This window comes from Medicago truncatula, chromosome 3, assembly GCF_003473485.1.
Source record: "Medicago truncatula cultivar Jemalong A17 chromosome 3, MtrunA17r5.0-ANR, whole genome shotgun sequence".
Taxonomy (NCBI): Eukaryota; Viridiplantae; Streptophyta; class Magnoliopsida; order Fabales; family Fabaceae; genus Medicago; species Medicago truncatula.
This window is the reverse complement of record NC_053044.1, coordinates 35,947,809-35,968,171: the sequence shown is the minus strand read 5'-3', so window position 1 is coordinate 35,968,171 and position 20,363 is coordinate 35,947,809. Positions and strand designations below refer to the sequence as shown.

Here is a 20,363-nt window from a genome sequence, read left to right as displayed (position 1 = left end):
CGTTTCGTGGCACTGCCCAAAATTGTGCAAGACAGACTATCAACCACGCCGTCTCCAGGATAAAACAAGCCCAGCTACAACTGTTCGATTAACTACTGCACTGTAGAAAATCGTTCGAGAATTATACCTCTAAATATGGTACTAAAGACCACTCTTTAATACTGAAACCACTTTAATATGATATTGTTACCACTCTATTATGGTGCTGAGACCACTCAAATATGGTGTTAATACCAGGTGAGGTTTAGCATGGGAAAGCTACTTTTTTCCCACCATGGGAAAGTTAGTTTTTGACCATTAGATCAAACGAAGAACGCATCCTTACCATACTCCCTCATCACTAGATTTTGTAATTTTATTATTTTAAAACCATTTTTTGAAAAATAAAAAATATATTTCGAAATTAAAATAAACATATAAAAATAAAAAATAAATTTAAAAATATGGAAATTAATTTTCCAAAATTTTAAAAAATATAAATAAACTTGTTTTCAAAAAATTTAATTATGATTTTCGAAGATTTAATTTTTGTAATTTTCAAATTTAATTATGATTTTCCGAAACTTTGAAGAATCCTAAACTTCGAAGAATTCTCGATTTCACCTTTAGGTAAGGTTTTACATTTTTTTCGAAATAAAAAAATTCTAAAAAAATATGGAAATTAATTTTTGAAAATTACAAAAATGAAATCTTCGAAAATCATAATTAAATTTTTTGAAAACAAGTTTATTTCAAAAAGTTTATTTATATTTTTTAAAATTTTGGAAAATTAATTTCCATATTTTTAAGTTTATTTTTTATTTTTAAATGTTTATTTTAATTTCGAAATATATTTTTTGTTTTTAAAAAATGGTTTTAAAATAATAAAATTACAAAATCTAGTGATGAGGGAGTATAATAAGGATGTGTTCTTGGTTTGATCTAATGGTCAAAAACTAACTTTCCCATAGTGGGAAAAAAGTAGCTTTCCCATGCTAAACCTCACCGTTAATACCATTCTAACTTTAAGTTCTCCAAACTATCAATATGGTACTACGACCACTCAAATATGGTGATACCACCATTTCTCCTCAAATATAAAATATTGAAATACTTTTTATATATACCGTTAAGATCATTCTTAATTCCGACGGGACATTGTTTTTCCAAACAGGGACCATGGTCTTAAGAACACTCTTAATTCCGAAGGGACAAAAAGGAGTAGAAAAAGGAGAATGACTTGTCAACACAAGTCGAAGGAGGGAGAAGAGAGGAAAAACACAGGAAGCATCAACTGTGAATTTCGGTGTGTTTCTGAACTTAGTGGAGTCCTCTATTTATATAGAGATTCTGTAACTGTTTTAGCAAAAATTGCGACAACAATTACTCTAATGGATAAGATTAAAATGGAGTTTATCCATTAATCAGTTCAACAACATTTGTGGATAGGATCAAAAGAAACAAATTCACAAAAGTGGAGGAAACAAACTATTGGATTTGAATGAAGGAAATATAATAATAATTAAATTATTATTCTTATCACAACCACCATAAGCTAAATTTATGGAAAGTGATATTCTCGAATTCACACAACATTAGATCAAAGTATAATTACTTGGTGTTTAATCTTCCAATTTTTCATCCAATATCACATCAATGTTCAACACTATTGAATACGGTGCATTCTGTGTAGTACATTGTTGAATGAGGCTATTATTGAATACATTTTCACATAATCATAAGTGCTTGTATTTTGTGAAAATCTCAACTCTTGTACATAAATAAAGAGACTGAAACATTAAATTTTCACAAAAAATTGGCAAAAACAATAAAGATAAACCATTGATTACACACATAAATTACAAAATATTACACAGGATGTAATGAGAATATTGTATACTTAATATGCCCTATCTACTTAATTACCTTGTTTTCATACTTGTTATTTTTGTGGTCCAGAACTATATTTTTTTGGATTTGGATTCCAAACTTGAAATATTCTCTATATAGATCTAATGGTCTCCACGGCACTGCACCGTGCAACGACTGTAGGGGATCATTTTGAACCTCTCATACTTGTAAACCAAGAGATGCATCCAAAGTTGAATTACCTTCCATTTGAACACAAAGTGCTTCTTTGATTCTTGATGACTCCTTCTTGTAAATGTATCTACTTGAAACCCAAAGAAACACCAACAAATTAACACTTGACAAGATCAAAAGAAACCCATAATAGTAATCTAAGTGAGAATCATTCAAGTTATCAGCAATCCAACTCTTTCTATCCCCTCTTCCTGTTATCTTATCAGTCATTGTTACCAAAAAACTGTTCAAGAAATTCCCAACACCAATTCCACTTGTAAAGAAAGTTGTTCCAAGACTTTGCATGTCTTCCGGAGATTGATCATAGAAGAATTCCAATAATCCAATGGCATTGAAAACATCTGCTATACCAATAAGAACATATTGTGGTAACAACCAAAATATACTCATAGGGACAATATCTTTAGGACCAAAAATGTGATTCTCTTTTATGACATGCATTCTTCTAACTTCAACTGCATAAGCAATTGCAATGGCTATGATCTGGATTGAAAATCCAATTCCAAGTCTTTGAAGTAATGTGATTCCTCTAGGGTGGCCGGTTTTCTGTCGCATGAACGGTACGAAAAGCCGATCGTACATTGGCACTGAGAGCAGCATGGATAGGGTTACAAAGCTTCCTAGAGATGCTGCTGGAATTTTGAAATCAGGACCAAGGTTTCTGTCTAAGGTGGTGCCTTGTTTCACAAAAAGAGTGTTGATTTGTGCCCAAATGGTGCTTGGAATCAATGTTACTAACCATATTAGGAGCATACCAAGGATTAACTTTGCTCCTTCTACTTGATTTACTGTCATTGGTACTCTTCTTGAGGAACCAGTTGTAGGATCTTCTTTAATAGCAGCTTTGTCCAAAAACCTGAATTGCATTTCATGGTTATCAAATTAAGATTCAAATAGTAAATCTTATTATGAATCCAAAGAAATATTGATGATAAAAATATGTCATTTTAAGCTAAATATAAGTGACATAACAAAATTATAAGTTGATATAGCATATATGAATCTCAAAATAATTCAAGATTCAAGTCAAATATAATGACAAAATAAAAGTGGTTAGCTAAATACGTAATGATTTATTAGAATGAATCAAGATTTATTATAGTGACATAGAATTCGAAAGATTCATGACGTCCAAATAGATACACACTAGATATTAGTATGAATTGGGTTTAATTTAGTATCGAATTGAGATATGACTTGAATACTGATAATTACAACTACAACAAAACAACCAAGCCTTAAATGGGATAATGCTTGATAATTTTTTTAAATCACTTTTTTGCTAACAAAATTGAATTGATTTATTTAATAAAAGAGTAGTTATAGTGTAATAGTAAACACAACAGTACTCTTAAAGTTTATTTGAGTATTAATTTATTTAAAAATAAAATAAATTTTTGAATGAGTTTTTGACATATAAAATACCAATACTCAACTAAATTTCAGAATGGTTAAGAATTTGTCTAGTGGAATGTGCATGTGTAATCCTATCCTATGCGTGTAACTATACACTTGGAATTCATATGTGGATAGTGGACAATCTTGTCTTTGGCATGCAAAATGGTGGACACAACTGTGACACATTTTCCATATATGGAAAAACAACTAGGCTCATAAGATAGTGACCAATCATTCAAGTGGACCTCATATGAAGAAAACAACATGCATCGTTCTTTTTTTGGTAGATAGACGAAATGGTAAAACCAGTAGAAATTCATAAAGATAAAGACAAATAAATGAATCGAAGTTCAAACCCTGATCATTGCATCTAACCTAATAAATTTAACATTTTTACTGATTGAGTTGACATTTGTGACTTCAGCTATACATTTTTTTGAGGTACTGCGGCCACACATGTGTAGTGATTGTGAGCAAAATGATGTTTGAGCAGTAAAATGGAATATCAAATACAAAAATCCTTAGTTTTTGTGGGGCATTTTTAAACTTTGTATTGTATAAAATTTGTACACTTATGTTACATACAATGCCCCAAATTTAATTTCAGATAACATATTTGTGGTTGCAAAGCCTTTAGATCGAAATATTAAATGAAATTAAATAACTAGACACTTCTTCTAAATTCAACCACCCTTGATACCCCACCCTTGTTAATTAAGCTAATAAAGTTGAACTCTACTTAAGTTAAGTTGACTGCCTGTGGTGGGTCAAGACATTAAAAATGGAGGACACGTAATCTTAGGACACGGACCACTTTCTATATTCTCTATCACATTGATTGATGAATCAAATTTAGATGAAAATTTCCTTTTCTCCATCAAATTTTATGGTCCCAAATTTTACCATATTTCACCCCACAAAACCACTGCTACTAGAATGGGTGCATGTTATTGTTTAGATTCACGGAAAAAACATTGTGAAACATAGTGATTTGCTACAAATTACACTATGGAGTTTCAACAAAGCCACGATCTTAGTGCTGTTTTGTATTGTCTATTAGTAAGATACAATGAAATAGGTCTATGAGATTTTAAATATTAGAAAAAGATTTCCGACTCTATTAAACCGTTAAGTTGAACTTTAAATTTAATCATTTACTATTAATTAGGTTGTTATATTTTAACAACTTATTATTAATTTGGTCTCTATCTATTTACTATTAATTTAGTCTCTATCATATTTTGAGAAGGACTAATATGAGTAAAAGTTATCAGACCATTTTGAAATATTCATAATTTCGTAGACCGATTTAAGAATGTCTACAAAGTCATGGAGGATTAATTTAGTAGTTTACTCGATAATATCCCAAATGAAAGAAATACAAAATGAAAAAAAAGACTTTGGGAACAAAAAATTGAAGCTTATAATTAACACTTACTTACCTCAAAGTTGGAGTGTGATAGACTTGGCGTTTTCCCCTAATAACACAATGTTCCATTTGAAACTCATGTAGTTCTGAAGGGTTACTAGGAAGTTGAAGTTTTCTACTCTTGAAGGCAACAATAAAGACACGAATTATATCCTTAGCAGGACTTTTAGATGTCCTAACTTTGTGTCGATAAATTGGTGTCCCTATATAGAAAATAACTAAGGACAATATTAAACCAGCAGTAGGAATACCATATCCAAGTCCCCATCCTAAATTCTCTTGAATATATACAAGTCCTAAAGTTGCAATTAAGGCACCTAAAAATGAAGTAAACATCCACCAATTAAAGAAAGAAGCCTTTAACTCTTTTTCATGAGGATTAAAATCATCAAATTGGTCAGCACCAAAAGTTGAAATATTTGGTTTTGTTCCACCTGCACCAATTGCCATTGTGTAAAGTGCTGTGTAGAAAAATGTAATTTGTGATGTTGAAGCCTTGTTGCATATACCATTTGTGCATGTTGGTTTCAAGCTCTTGAGTGATACAGCTATAGTAAGAAGTGTCATTCCCTAGTTTAATTCATAAAAAATAATAATATTATAATTAATGCATATACATACATACCATAACATCACTATGCCACAAAAATGAGGTAAACAAAGTGATCATTCATTTTTTTTTTCCATCAATTCAAGGTGGGACAATAACTTCATTGTTGAGCTACATATCATAAATAAGTTGGTTTGGACTATTTATTTAATGTTGACAAATGACATATGTAGAAGCAGTGTATCCCACGAGTGCAATTTGTGGACTATGTTGTTTGTTTAATAATCATTTTAATATATTTTAAATTTTTCATTTACTATATTTATTGACATTTTCTTTAGACTAAAAAGATTAATCCTTTAAAATGAGTAAGATCACAATAGGACGCAAATTCTCCCTTAAGAGTTTTAACGCCGCAACAAGTAGTGTTCTTTGGGTGAAAAATTAATAGAAAGGTTCTGAAGTTATAACTTTATAATCGGTTAATTAGATTTGAATTAATGTTAGGTAAATTACCAAGACATAAATGAGAGATGAGAGGGTGAAAGTCCAGAAGCGACCAAGGTAAGAATCTGCAATATAAGCACCAAGAATTGGTGTTATCCAAACAGACCCTGACCATGTATTAACATTCCTAACTGATGAAACAGTATCTTCATGAAGTTGTGTTGTAAGGTAATTCACCAAGTTTGATGCAACTCCATAGAAAGCCATCCTTTCAAATGCTTCATACCCTGAATTAATATATATAAGTAAAAACCTAGTATCATGCTATATATAACTCCCCATAATAATAATATAAACAATTATTAAGAATTTTGCAAAGAAAAAAACTTCAAAAATTAATTAAGCTCAGTTTCAATCAAACCAAAATTTAACAAAACATGCATGCTTAGTCTTACCAACAAGAAAAGCACAAGCCTTCCATTTGCCAGTTTTGGATGGAACAGCAGGTTTGCCATGGAAATCAACAGTTCCATCATGGGTATAATCTTCTTTGGCTTCCATTAAAGATATTACATACACGAAAAGACAAAAATAAAGTATAAGGAAAATAAGAGCTAGCTAGCTAGTGAGTAGTGATATATCAAAGAAAGGAATTAATTGATATTTGAGACAATGCTAGCAAGTAGTAGCTATATATAAAGCATAAAGGCTTACTCATAAGTTAAAGTCTAAGTTTATAAAAAAGAGAGTAAAACTATAAGTAAAATTTATCTTTAGAGTTAGAAAATGAGTAGAATCGAGTTGAACTTTGTTTAATTTGACATAGATCGCTAAAAATCAGCTTAATTGAAAACTTAATTTAAGTTTTTATAAATATTATCGTAGTTTATATTCGATTCAATTTAAGTTTGCGAACAACTTACTTCAACTTGATAAATGAAGTCACATAATTTAAAAATAAAAACAGATATTAGAACCTTTTAAATTAATTATTCAACGGTCAACACGCAAAAATATCATCAACTTTACATATTAATTCTCAGCAAATTAAACCAACTCACAAAATCATAACATAAAAATCTAGCTATCACGTACATATTCAACCACCAATTAAATACTCCCTCCGTCCCTCTATATATAAGACCCTTTTGCCAAAATCACGGGAATTAAGATAGTGAATATTTGTATTAAAGTTGTTTGTAATCACTATTGTTTTTACAATTTTATCCTTTACGAAAGAAGGTTAGTTTATATTTTCAACATGTTATTTATTGTTGATTGAAGAAAAAGATGTATAATAAATAGGGGCATGTATGTAAAGAAATAATTAATGTAGTTGGAAATAACAAAGGGGTCTTATAAAAAGGGACAAAAAAAATTCTCAAAAGGGTCTTATAATTAAGGACGGAGAGAGTATATAGAACTAATGAACAACAACTATTATAATATTAACCAACAATATGATATTAGTAAGGAAAGTTGCAACAGAGCAGCAAGCATGCCCAAACATAAGTTTTCTGGAACAAAACAACCATAGTAATTAATATTAGTTAATTAGAGTAGCAAAAAACAATCTAACAAAATAAAAAAAATGATATTCTGTTACTCCCTCCGTCCCTTATTATAAAAACACTTAATAAAATTCATATATAGTAATAAAATTTGTTGGAGTAATAAATTTGTCAAAATTATGTATGACTTGTACAAAATTACCCTTATGTATAAAATTTCCTTCAATAGCTTTTTATATTCAAGACAAATTTGTAGTATTAATGAGAGAGATATTTGAAAAAAGAATAATAAATGTATGTAACGGTTTGTAGAGACTCTTATATTCGGGGACAAACAAATTTTTATAAATAGTCTTATATATTAGGGACATGGGAGTATTTTTTTAATAGTTGATGACTAAATTTAACAAGTGTATCGAACTATTTCAAGTAATAAAGTAGAAAGTAAAATTGTCAGGGATTGTCGTTTCAACTAGACAAGTAGTTAAACTTATTAAAATAAAAAATAAAAAAAGAAATAAATGAAATAAAAACGAGTAAATTGTGGGGAGTTTGCAAGTTTGATTTGATTGCGCAAAGCAGTTGAGTTAGATTGCAGAAAATTAAATGGTTTTGATTACAGAGTTTAGCGGTGGCTAGAATTCTTCGAATCCCCTATGTTTTTACATCCCTCCAGCCGTCAAGTTGCACCTGCTGATGACAATAAAGATATACGCGCTCAATAGATGTAGGGTCGTCAATAGGGTCGGTATGCCTACGTAGTTTTGTTAAAGTGAGGCCTTACTCTCTGAAACATAAAAGTATTGAGATTCCTAAATTATCATCTAAAGGCTCCAACTTCGTTTATGAATCTTAGAAATACATCACATATCATTTCTTACCTTAGCAGTTCTACAAACGGATAGCCCTATGTCGTCTATCTTACCAAGGGGAAATAATAAAGTTTATAATGCGACATTCAGAAAAGTTGACCAGAGATATCAACTATCGTTTATCTTCTTCAGCCTCTTGTTTCTTTGTTCAATTAAGATTCACTAGGTATGTCACACTCCCCATGATTCCTAAAAGCATTAAGCCATTTGCATATAAAAATAAATAAATTTCAAAACATAACTGAATAAAAGACTTGAATTAAATTGATCCAACAAAGAGACAAAGGTTCATCTTGGAACCTATCCAATTAGGGTTTAGTTATTCATGGCAACTAAAGAAAAACCACAAAAGAAATAAAACATACTCTAGAAACAAAGGTTAAGGAGAGACTCATCTGCTTCTATTTGAAACAAAGTGGATATACAACTTAGTCGGTAAGATACTTCACATTCATTTAAAATGGTTGTGGGTTCAAATCATGAAGGAGAAAGTAGAGATTACTATTGATCCACTTTATTAAAAGGAAAAAAATTGAGTCCTCTATTTTTATTTTTTTAGAAAACGAAAAGGATTTCAACTATTTTAGGTCTGTCCCATCATCAAATAGATTCCATTACCGTAAATTTTTGACAAATTACCCATTTTAGTCGTTCACAATATTCTTGTTAGACAATTAAGTCTAAGACAAAAAATAATTTTTTTAAGAATTTAAACCAACTCATCGAAATTAACAACAGAGAGCGTAAACTTGAAAGTTTGAGAGAAGCACACGTTAAAATCGCAAGTCAACACCAACAAACCAACACATAAGGAAAAAAATATCATTAAATTAGTCCATCATATTTTCAGATGGTGGATAAATTAGTTTCTTTATTAGTTAAATTGAATGACTAATTTGTCCCTTGTATGAAAATACGAGGGACTCATTTGCTATTATCTTTTATTTAGTGATTGAACAGAGTATTTTTGAAAAAATAATTGAACATGTGCTAAACAAAATTATACAGGCTGCTAACCGGACCACGGCAAATGTACCAAACTGCAATAGTAAATTAAGTGATTTTCTATTTATTTATTTTGGTTTTAAATGTCCCGTTTCTAGAAGAAACATATCCTAGTAGTCTATAATTTAATCGAAAAGTAAGTAAAATTTGATCAAAATTATTTTTATCATGAATCAAATTCGAATTCTCTTAAACAATTCGCCACTCATGAAACTCATTAACCATTTGATTTTGGAGGTGCTTTTTTCACTTTCAATTTTAAGCTTCATTTAATCTTTTTCTTCAAAAAAAAAAAAAACTTCATTTAATGGTAGACATTAAAAAGATGTAAGATTATATTTTTGCTAGACATTAATTGGAATAAAAGTAGATTCTCCGAAATCTGAAAGTATTCACATATATCATAGTAGTAAGTAACACATATCGTAATCATGGATTAAAGTACTTTTTCCCCTTTTCAACGTTAAATCAATATCTAATAAGATTTTGAATTCTGCTCTTCTTCCCTGCATGACTTAAGTCACGCAGGAGTATTTTTGGAAGTTTGATTGGGAGCGAACAATTTTTTATGAAAGAAGAGCATAATTCTAAGATTTATAGGACCATTTAATGGTCTACGAGCCATATGTTTAAGGTCATTAGAATAAGTTCATTCGAATTGAGTGAGTATCCAATGTGATCAATAATTGTAGTCTTACTCTTAAGGATTAAATTCTCCTATGATCACATGGTGAGAAACTTAGTTGATTATCCATCTTTAAGGGCAAAAAATATGTGATGAAATTAATTAAGCTAATGTAAACAAAAACTAAAAAATTAAGCAAGTTGTTGCGTAACATCGAGGGCAATTACCTTAATCAACATAAACCCACTCCAAGTCCAACCCGTAAGACAGCTATAATGGTCCATATATAACCTATGTTTGTGTCCTAGAAATGGACACGAAGAAAGAGACTGAAAATTGACTATATAATCTAAGAGTACAAGACAAACTTTTAACACACTCTTTAATTTGCCCCCACCTTTTACATTGGCTTAGAGGTCATCTACAACAATTCAAATTTTAGCATTTACTCACGAATGGATTCCCGTAAGAAAACACACATGTTAATGGTTTGTACTGTATGCCTTAATATGCGTCTTACAAGCAACAGTCTCCTTCACTGGCAGGAGTTTTGGTTGTACATAAATAAATTCACTTCTAATTGAAATTCATTATTTTGAGGTTTGATTTATTTACTTTTATGTGTAGACGAAGTGACAAATACTATATATGTTGCGGTTTATTTTAAATGGCAATTATAGCTTTCATAATAGTATGAGTAGCACGAGTGTAAAAACTATTTTACATTTGTAATGCATCTTAATCTATTAAACCGATTAAATTAATGTCCATCTTTTTTTTATAAAACATATAGTCATATGCGTAATGCATCCTTCTCCCCTTCCTTTAACAAAGTCGGAATTGGAGCTTGTATTCGAGATGTAGGAGGAAACTTTGTGATAGCCAAAACTGAATGGCTCACCCCCATAATCGATGTTGACATGGGTGAAAGAACTCAACCTGGTGAACATAGATTTTGAAACGGACTCTAAAGTTATGGCACATAGCATATATGGGAAGGACGGTGTCTTTGATTTATGACAATAATCAATGATTGTAGACACTTGTTGGGAACTGATTTAACGAACTATGATGTGAAGTTTATTAGGAGACAAGCCAATAATATTGCCCATAGTCTAGCTAAGAAAACACCACATAATGCTAGTTTCCAGATGGCTTAAATGCACTTTTGGCCCCCTAACAAAAAAAATGCAATCTTAACCCCCCCCTAATTTTGCCATGTTTAGGGAAATACAGTCTTTTGACCCCTTATCTTTACAAAAAAGTTGCGATTTTGACCCTTTTTTTGGGACACGTGGCGGCTTCTCAGCATAGTTGCGAAAATTAGGGGGTTAAAATTGTATTTTTTTTATTAGGGGACCAAAATTGCTACGATGACAAACATAGGGGCCAAAAGTGCATTTAGGCCTTTCCAAATTTATCTTAACACTCCTCATTGTATTTCTACTTTGATCCATAATGAAAACCTATAAGCTTATTTTCTTCACACAAAAAAATGTGTAATGCAGAGACCTCGGAGTCGGATAAAATCACATAAACAATAAGGCCTCAAGAGTTTTAACAATAATTGTATTTAAGGATTGAATTTTTTTTTAGCACAATTTTAGGACCGAATTTAAAGCCAAAATTCCCAATTAAGTTGAATGAATTGATGCTTGAACTAACTTATTCAAGTGATATAATGCCACTTTCTAATTTCTAATCACAATTTAACCATCCACATCAACACTAATTTTCCCTCAGTAATAGAATACATGTGTTGTTGTGTACAAGTGTGAGTTATATGTCCCACATCGGATAGAAGAGTAAAAGGTTGAATACCTTATAAGTAAGAAGACTCATAAACCCATTGCCTTAAGGTTTTGAGTAAGAGTGTGGTGTCTCTCTTGCTTGTGCGGTTGTTCTAGCCTCGATGTGTACGGTCTTCCAAGCTCCCCTTAGTGTTCTAACAGTGGCATCAGAGCCTAGTTCGACGAAGGGTACGACCGGAGCAGTCGGTTCGTTTGCGCAGAAAGCAGCAACGGCGGTACAAAAACAAGTAAGAGCTTTCGCTTGAAGGGGGAGCATGATGAATTGATGGACTCACACTTGAGGGGGAGTGTTGTTGTGTACAAGTGTGAGTTATATGTCCCACATCGAATGAAAGAGTAAAAGGTTGAACACCTTATAAGTAAGATGATCCATAAACCTATTGCTTTAAGGTTTTGGATAAGAGTGTGGGGTCTCTCTTGTTTGTGGGATTGTTTTAGCCTCGATGTAGACGGCCCCCAAACTCCCCTCATGATCCAACAACATGTACATGTACTAATAACTAATCAAAAGAGTCAAATCAAAAAGGCTGTATTAGTACATGTTTTTGTATCCAATCATATTGGATGCGTGTGAATACTGTTAGCTTCTTGGCTTCAATTGGTAAGCAAATCAAATCACCATTTTTAAGAAACATTGTACTAAATTAATTAGTAGACTCATAAACAACAACTAACTATCAATCATGGGTGTGCTGGTGACATCAAATTGAGCAGTATCTTCAACTTGAATCGTTAGATGTGAGGTACAACAATTAGAGATAAGAAATGTGAAGTAGACTGAAGCTAACACTTGTTTTGGCGGTGAAATAATCACAAATATAACCTTTGACATTTTTAGATTCTAATCATTCTATTGGTCCCCTAAGTCTAACTATGAGAGATATTGAATCCTGCAAGTCAGGGCACAGTGTTGGAATAAAAAAGAGTACATATTCATTGAGAACGATTGTATGAAATGGTCCGAATCTTGTATTCCTAAGGTTTTACATGTGACTAATTTAAATCGAGTCGAGCTAACAAATATCTTATATGCATTGTTTAACGAATTTAAAGAAAAAATTTGTCTTAAAAATATAAGTTAAATAATTTTCGAAATAATAAATACATATTTTTTATGCAAAAGTTATTTCTTTTGAATCTTTAAATAATGTCTTTAAGACATTAGTTAATATTTTTGATTTACATATATAAATATTTTTAGTTTCTTCTTTAGCAATATATTTATAAAATAAAGTGTATTAATATTTAAGTTTGTTGAAGCAATTTCTTATGAAGGTGTTTCTATTTGAATAAACGAGGTGTACCACATGAACAAGTGTATACTTCATATTGATTGTTGGATCCTCTGCGACTAGTCTTGTACATTTGTTCTACAAACAGGTGAGGTAAAGCCAGATAGTAATGTTGCCCAAGTTGGTGGAGTGTGTTGAATTTATGATGTAAAGACGAGATGATCTTCTAGAATAGTGCGGGGGGTAAAGAATTGTGTTACTTACGTCAATCGTTATATTGAGGTGAGCACCTCAGATTTGTCTGTCGTTATTTCAGGATATACCACTAGAAGAAAAGATTTATTTAGAAGGAACTCTAAATGAACATGTATGGAGTGTATCCAGAGGTTTTGACGAACTGCATAAGGGGTCATGTGTCGACCATTGTGGATTTCAAGTGACCAAGTCAAAAGTGGCATTGGGGGCCAAAACTGTCAAAAATCCAATACATAAGGGGTTGTTTTGTATTTTAATTAGTTAGGAGACCAAAATCGTAACTTTTGAAAAGATAGAGGTCAAAAGTGCAATTAAATAATTTAAAAGGATAAAATAAATTAGCCGAACAGCAGCTAAATTAATTAAAGGAGTTACTCTCTCTCTTTTTATTTTTTTTAAAAACAATATGCATTCATTCAAATTATTAATAGAAGATATATTTGAGTCATTCGACGTATTTGGACTAGAGCTTGTCCATGCACATTAATTTGTTTTCTTCCCCTTCCACTCAATTGCTTCTAGAGAAAATAATATTTGGGACAGTCTTTTTAATTTGTGGAGGTTAAAAATAGCCACACATATTTTGAAGAGAACAAAATTCCATTTTTTTTTTTTTATAAAAACAAAACGATATTAATTCATTTTAATTAATATAATAACATTAGATATATATAATAACATGATCAATATCACTAAAAATGTAAAAGGTAAATTTGCGAACAAATTTACAATATCCAAATTATATTTTACATAAATTTTCAATTAAGTCGACATTTGTAACGGTTTAACAGCCACATAAAACTATCGGTTGTGGATTTGTGGCAAAAACAGCCGTCACAAATTATGCTTCTTTTGTCAAATTTATCTTTTTTTTTTTGAAGGAGTCAAATTTATCTTCTTTGTCGACAAAGAAGATAAACATCTAATAATGTTTTGCGTACTAAAATAGGGTTTGTTTGTACATGAGTGATATCTTTGCTGAAATAGAAAAAAGAGCAAAAGATATAATATTTATGAGAATAAGTTTCGTTAACTAATCATCTATTAATTTCTTTCCTTGATTGATTATTTAATTATATGTTTTCTAAATTCCAATTATGCTTCAACATGTTCCTCCTAGTACGTTTCCATGTCTTCTATACGACGTGAGATCCATTTTTCGATTAGCTTTTGACGTCTCACCTAGTTAATGAGTTAAATGGAATTAAAGTCACGTAGTGTATGCGACTGTAAACCTAAACATATGTCCAACAACTAGTATTCACAGATAATTTTTTTTCTTCAGATCCCTTAGATAAAAAGTTGATGTCTTGCACTTTCTAAATCAAAATATCATTTTCGAATTGCATGTCGGAAAAAACATTAAGAACATAAACAAATCATCATTATAATGATATAGATGTGATATATAACGAGCCAGATCAAGTACCTACATCAAAATCGTAGCAACTTGGCCTAATCCCAACAATAGATAGAGTTAATTATACATAACCTTACAATACATAACAAGAAGAAAAGAGATTTGACGTTGAAGTTGATGCCTCGATCTCCTTGTGTTGATGAGTTTTAAGAATACAAAAGACCTAAGATCTTTAATATGCGATGAAGACCCAAAGAAGAAATAACAACCTTTACTTATAGAATTCTGATAAGTGAAAACTTGCCTAGCAAATTAATTTCGCCTAGTGAATTTGATATGAAGAGAAATGACAGCTCATCCAACAGGTCATGGAAACCACTTTGATTCATATGTAGATTGTTGCTCTTGCATATCTCCTTGTAATTTCACATGAGTCTCTTGCTCGCCTAACAATCTACGTATCTTACAAAACTGGAACATTTTGTTCCAATTCGCTCCCAATTCACTTTTGCTCGCCTAGCGAATTTGCGATCTGACTCACAATCCTTGCTCTTTAGCATTTGTCGGTCATTAAGCTCAAAAACCTACACAATTGGAGGAAATTAGGTAAAAGTAGTTTCATTGACATTATAAATAAAACAAGTTAATAAGTTTCATGAATAAATACGTGAAATAACTGAAATTTGACACTTATGGCACATGCAAATTATGCAACACCCCTCTTCCCTTCAATATCATGTATATTTTTTTTCTTTCTTTTTTTATACTTTTTCCGTCAGACCGTCACCGTATTAATATTCCTAAGCTGCTTAATTTGTTAAAGTTTAATTGGAAGCATATATACGTTTTATATTTACTTTCTTTCCCATTTTCTTGATATTAAGTAGTCATATGTATTTGTTGATGATTTTGTGTCAATCCAAAAATAAGCAAGCACATTTTTTTTTTTATGGCCGGAATTTGAACTTAAAACCTTGCATATATAATGTATTGTTCTTACAAGTTGAGTTAAGCTCACGTGGACAAGTAAGCATATTTGTTGATGATTTAGTGACAACCCAATAAAAAAAAAGGCTTAATTGCATTTTTGGATCTCTATCTTTCCAAAAGTTGCGGTTATGGACCCCTAACTAATTTAAATACAAAACAGCCCCATATGTTTTGATTCTTTGGCAGTTTTGGACCCCTAGTCCATTGTTGACTCGGTCAACGCTGACGTGGCACCCTAAGTGAGGTGCCACGTGTCAATTTTTTTTTTTTTTTTTTTTTGCCTTGGGGGTCCAAAACTGCCAAAAAATCAAAACATAGGGGGCTGTTTTGTATTTAAATTAGTTAGGGGTCTATAACCGCAACTTTTGGAAAGATAGGAGTCCAAAAATGCAATTAAACCTAAAAAAAACTGGCAAAGTTATGCTTCTGATGTATTTTTCCCAAAGCCTTGCCATCTTTTGATATGTCTACTTGGTTAGGCTTGCCATATTTTTATGGGTCTACTTTCTTAGATATTGGATTGCTATTTAGTAGTTCATTTTTTATGAGCATATTACTCTTAATCTTAATATTGGACTTTTTTAAGATACAATTTAATATCAAATCACATATGTCAAATTTTAAGGCTATCCACCTAGTAATCATGCAAATTTAATGTTACAAGTTCTTAGCCTAATTTAGCTTTCATTTCGCCTATCACTTTCATTTTTATTTTATTTTTTTATAAAAAATGGAAAATTTATTTACTAGAAAAAACCATATCTATTGAAGATTGGGCTTGAATTACAAAAGTAATATCCTCAACCCAAATTTTGTCAAGAGTTGCTCTTTTGGCACTCTTAAATTGCTCAAAAATCCAACTATTATTGGCTATACGGCAGTAAACTGTCGTTTGTCACAAAATGGTAGTTAAGTGTGGTTCAAGTTTTTTTAGACTAGTCAATTTAAAAAGTACCCTGAATGGTAGTTAATTGTCATTGGAGGTATTTTCATCAGTTCATGGTGCCTGAGAGCAAATTTCGGGGACCTCATCTCATCGTGATCGCTCTCTGTCTCTCTCTCATCTTGTTCGCTCGTCGTACCTCTCGCCGACGATGCCACATGCTCTGTCACCTCCCACATGATCAATCTAGTCACACATGTACGCTCAAAGTCGTCGCCGTCACGTTCTCTCACTGTTGCCACCGGTAACTCCTCAACTCAGTCTTTCCGTCTCGTTGCTTCCCCATCTCTGTTGTGGGACTGTCTCTGCTGCTGATTTTGTTGAAGGTGCGCTCAATCTGTTGGTTCTTCAATTTCTGGACTAAGGGTTTGCATTTAGGGGTTTTTGTGTTTTGAAATTTGTCATTTTTGAGAAATGATATTTGTACAACCACTTTTTGACAACTTTGTGACAACTTTCTCTCTCATACTCACATTATACTCTTATTCTCTCTCTTCCTTTTTCTCTCTCCATTATTTTTAACCAATGAAAAGAGAGAAAAAAGAAGTTGTCAAAAAAAAATTGTATCAAATAGTTGTTCAAATATCACTACTCGTCATTTTTATAGTATTCATCATCACCGTTCTGGTGTTACTTGGTTGTTCTCATATCATTATGGTTCCAAATTTTACATTGCAGCCATTTGATTTTAGAGAAGTGTTTCTTGTTCCAAATTGAATGGCATCATGTGCCCAGTTGTGTGTGTGTGTGTATATATATATGTGTGTGTGTGGGCGCGCGCGCTATCATGTGTATAATAAGCATTCTTGAAAGCATTTCAACAAATAGGGCAATCAACAATATTTGTACCATGTGATTGTTTTGTAATAGTAACATTAGTAAAATTAAAATGAATACTTTACATACCATTTTTTTTTAGATGCGATTACATTGTAGATGTTGTGAGCTCACACTGATTGTCAAATTGAACAAGGTGTGTGAAATATGTATTTATCTTATGATTATTTTGACATCATTTAGAACTATGGCCATACTTGTTTGTTCTATTTCTATTCAATGGCCATGGCTGCAAATGGTTTGTCAAGCTTTTCGGAAAAGGAATGAGAAATTATGAAAGCTAAAAGTGTTTGTCTTTGTAAATAATGGTTATATGCTTCAAATATTTGGTTACTTGTGCTATTATCCTTTCAAAACTATGAATTTGAACTCAACTTGTGAGTGAATACCACAAGTGAGCACCTTTTATGTTTCGTGCACTCTAATTGTTTTAATTAGATAGATAGTGATTTCTTGCTTCTTTTTCTGTCCAAATGTGTAGGAGTGCAATTACCGGAAAGGGGAGAAATCATCTTTGAAAGTTTTCATTGACTACATTTTTATCAATTGAATGCTCAAACTAGAAATTTAAATTTATGTTATGGTTCATTGCCAAACTACATCTTTGTTTGTATAACTGTCAAAGACTAAAGTTATAGATGCGTAATAAATGGTTCATTTTCATGTACAGTTAAAGCATGTTTTTGAAACGAAATCATTGATATAAGTCAATAAAAAATCAATGAACTTCAAGGGACTACGTTCAATTTTTTTTAATTTTAATTTTATTATGTGATGTACTGATTCGGCCATGTATATGATATGGTTAACTTATTTAATTTTAGTTTTATTGTTTGAAGCACTTACTCCAACATGTAAATAATATGAGTAAATAGTTTAGACTCTAATACAACAGAAAAATAATGCAATGAAGAGTCCAAGAAACATAAAATCTCTATCTCTTTTGATATCTCGGTGATAAATTGTCTTAAAAGTATATTGTCTTAACAGAAAAACTACATATAACCAAATATTTGAAGCGTGTAACCACAAATTTACAAAGGCGTAACCATGTTTTTTTTCATATGTTTAAAATTGATTGTCTCTAAGTTTGCTAGCATCACAATAGAAAACTAATGAAATTAAAAATCCAAGAAACATAGAATATCTATCACTTTTAGTTATATTTTAGTGATAAATTGACTTAAAAAGATGTTGTTTTCACAACAAAACTACATATAACCAAATTGTTGAAGTGTATAACCACAATTTCACAAAGGCATAACCATGTTTTTTTCCTGTATTAAAAATTGGTCATTTATAAGTTTATCAGTCTCACAACAGAAAAATAATGCAATTAAGAGTCCAAGAAATATAGAATCTCTATCTCTTGTGATATCTCAATGATAAATTGTCATAAAAGTATATTGTCTTAACATAAAATCTATATATAACCAAATATTTGAAGCGTGTAACCACAATTTTACAAAGGTGTAACCATGTTTTTTTCAGGGTTTAAAATTGGTCATCTATAAGTTTGTCAGCCTCACAACAAAAAACTAATGCAATTTTTGGTGTTCATAATGATGCACTCAACCATGTAACTTAGTCGGCTGTAAGATTTTTGAATGTAATGTAACAATTACTTACGAATGGACAAAACATGAACAATTGAATGTAGAAATGTTCTCATGTTTGTTTTATGCGTGTCAAAAGGTGGTTAATTATCTGAGAAATACTATGAGTGTTTCCTTTTTATGTGCCATGTAATATTATGAGATGATAAAAAAGTCAAATTATAATTTTAACACTCACCAAAATTATGGTTACTTCTTTGAGAAAAAAGAAGTAAATGCTTTAAGAATTTGGTTAGATTTCAAATTCTGTAAAATTTTGGGAAAATCCTTTCAATTTTTTTAAGATTACTTTAAACTTATGAGAGAAATATCATTGGTGTGTCCATTTTACATGTCATTTAATGTTATGAAGTGATAAAATATCACAAATGATAATTTGGACGCTCAGAAAAATTGTGGTTACTCTAATGATAAAAAGTGGTTAAACGATTTAAAAATTTAGTTAGTTTTCCATCTATGTCAATTTTTTTAGATATCTATAAACTTGAGAAATTCCATGAGTACCCCCTTTTATGTGTCTTGTCCTGTTATGAGGTCATAGAAAAGCAATGAATGATAATTTTGACACACAGAAAAATTGTTGTTACTCCTTTGATTAAAACTGATTAAACGATTTAGATATTTGGTTGGTTTTCCAGCTTTGTCAAAAATTTTATATTTCTCTAAACTTATCAGAGAAATTCGACAGTGACTATGGGTGTTGGGTTTTGATTCGACGGTTAATTGGTGGAGATCGGTGGTGGTTGGAGACCGGGGTTGGGTTACTGGAGGGAGATGGAGAGATCATGTTTTGAGAGAGAAGCTCTGCTTCTGCTGCATCTGCGTTTTGTTTTGAGAGATAGAGAGAGTGACTAGTAATTGAATGTTTTTCCTTTTCATTTTTATTGGCTATTTTTTATTTTTTTTTAATTCCTCTTTACCTTGTCACCATGAATCAATTTTTAATGATTTCCTTGCCATGTCATGAGTCTTAGGAGAGGGTGTACACTTAAGAGTGTGTCCAACAATCTTTTCCCTTGTTTTTTAGGCACCTGTCAATTGCTCACGGGTACCTAAAACACTCCATAATTAACTGTTGTTCAACGCTTTTAAATCGATTAAAACGATTTAAAAAATCATTTAACCGATTTTAATAGTGTCAAACACTAGTTAACTACAGTTTTAAAATGAACGGTAGTTAACTATCGTTTTGGGATGTTTTTTAGGTGCATGTGAGCAATTGTTAGGTGCCTAAAGAGAAATCACTCGGCTCCTTAAATTGCTCACATTTTCTAAAAAAAGTCGATTAGGGGTTATAACCCGATATGAGATTTACACACAAAAAAAAAGTTTCCCGGAGTTAAGACTCAATGGTTGAGGTGCCTCTCAGCAATCCAAAGGGCCAATTGAGCACCCATCAC

The 20,363-nt window shown here is 31.4% G+C and overlaps 1 protein-coding gene across 1 annotated transcript; it reads right to left on the bottom strand.

Annotated features, from left to right (window-relative positions):
• Positions 1-1,782: 1,782 nt before the first annotated feature.
• LOC11411279 (protein NRT1/ PTR FAMILY 5.1) lies at positions 1,783-6,564 on the bottom strand. Its single transcript, XM_003600988.4, has 4 exons — positions 6,362-6,564; positions 5,976-6,193; positions 4,923-5,479; positions 1,783-2,938 (listed from the first exon to the last, which is right to left on the bottom strand). Exons 1-4 carry the CDS (start codon positions 6,465-6,467, stop codon positions 2,050-2,052), a joined length of 1,770 nt encoding a protein of 589 aa, XP_003601036.2. The 5' UTR covers positions 6,468-6,564; the 3' UTR covers positions 1,783-2,049.
• Between the last annotated feature and the right edge of the window lie 13,799 nt (positions 6,565-20,363).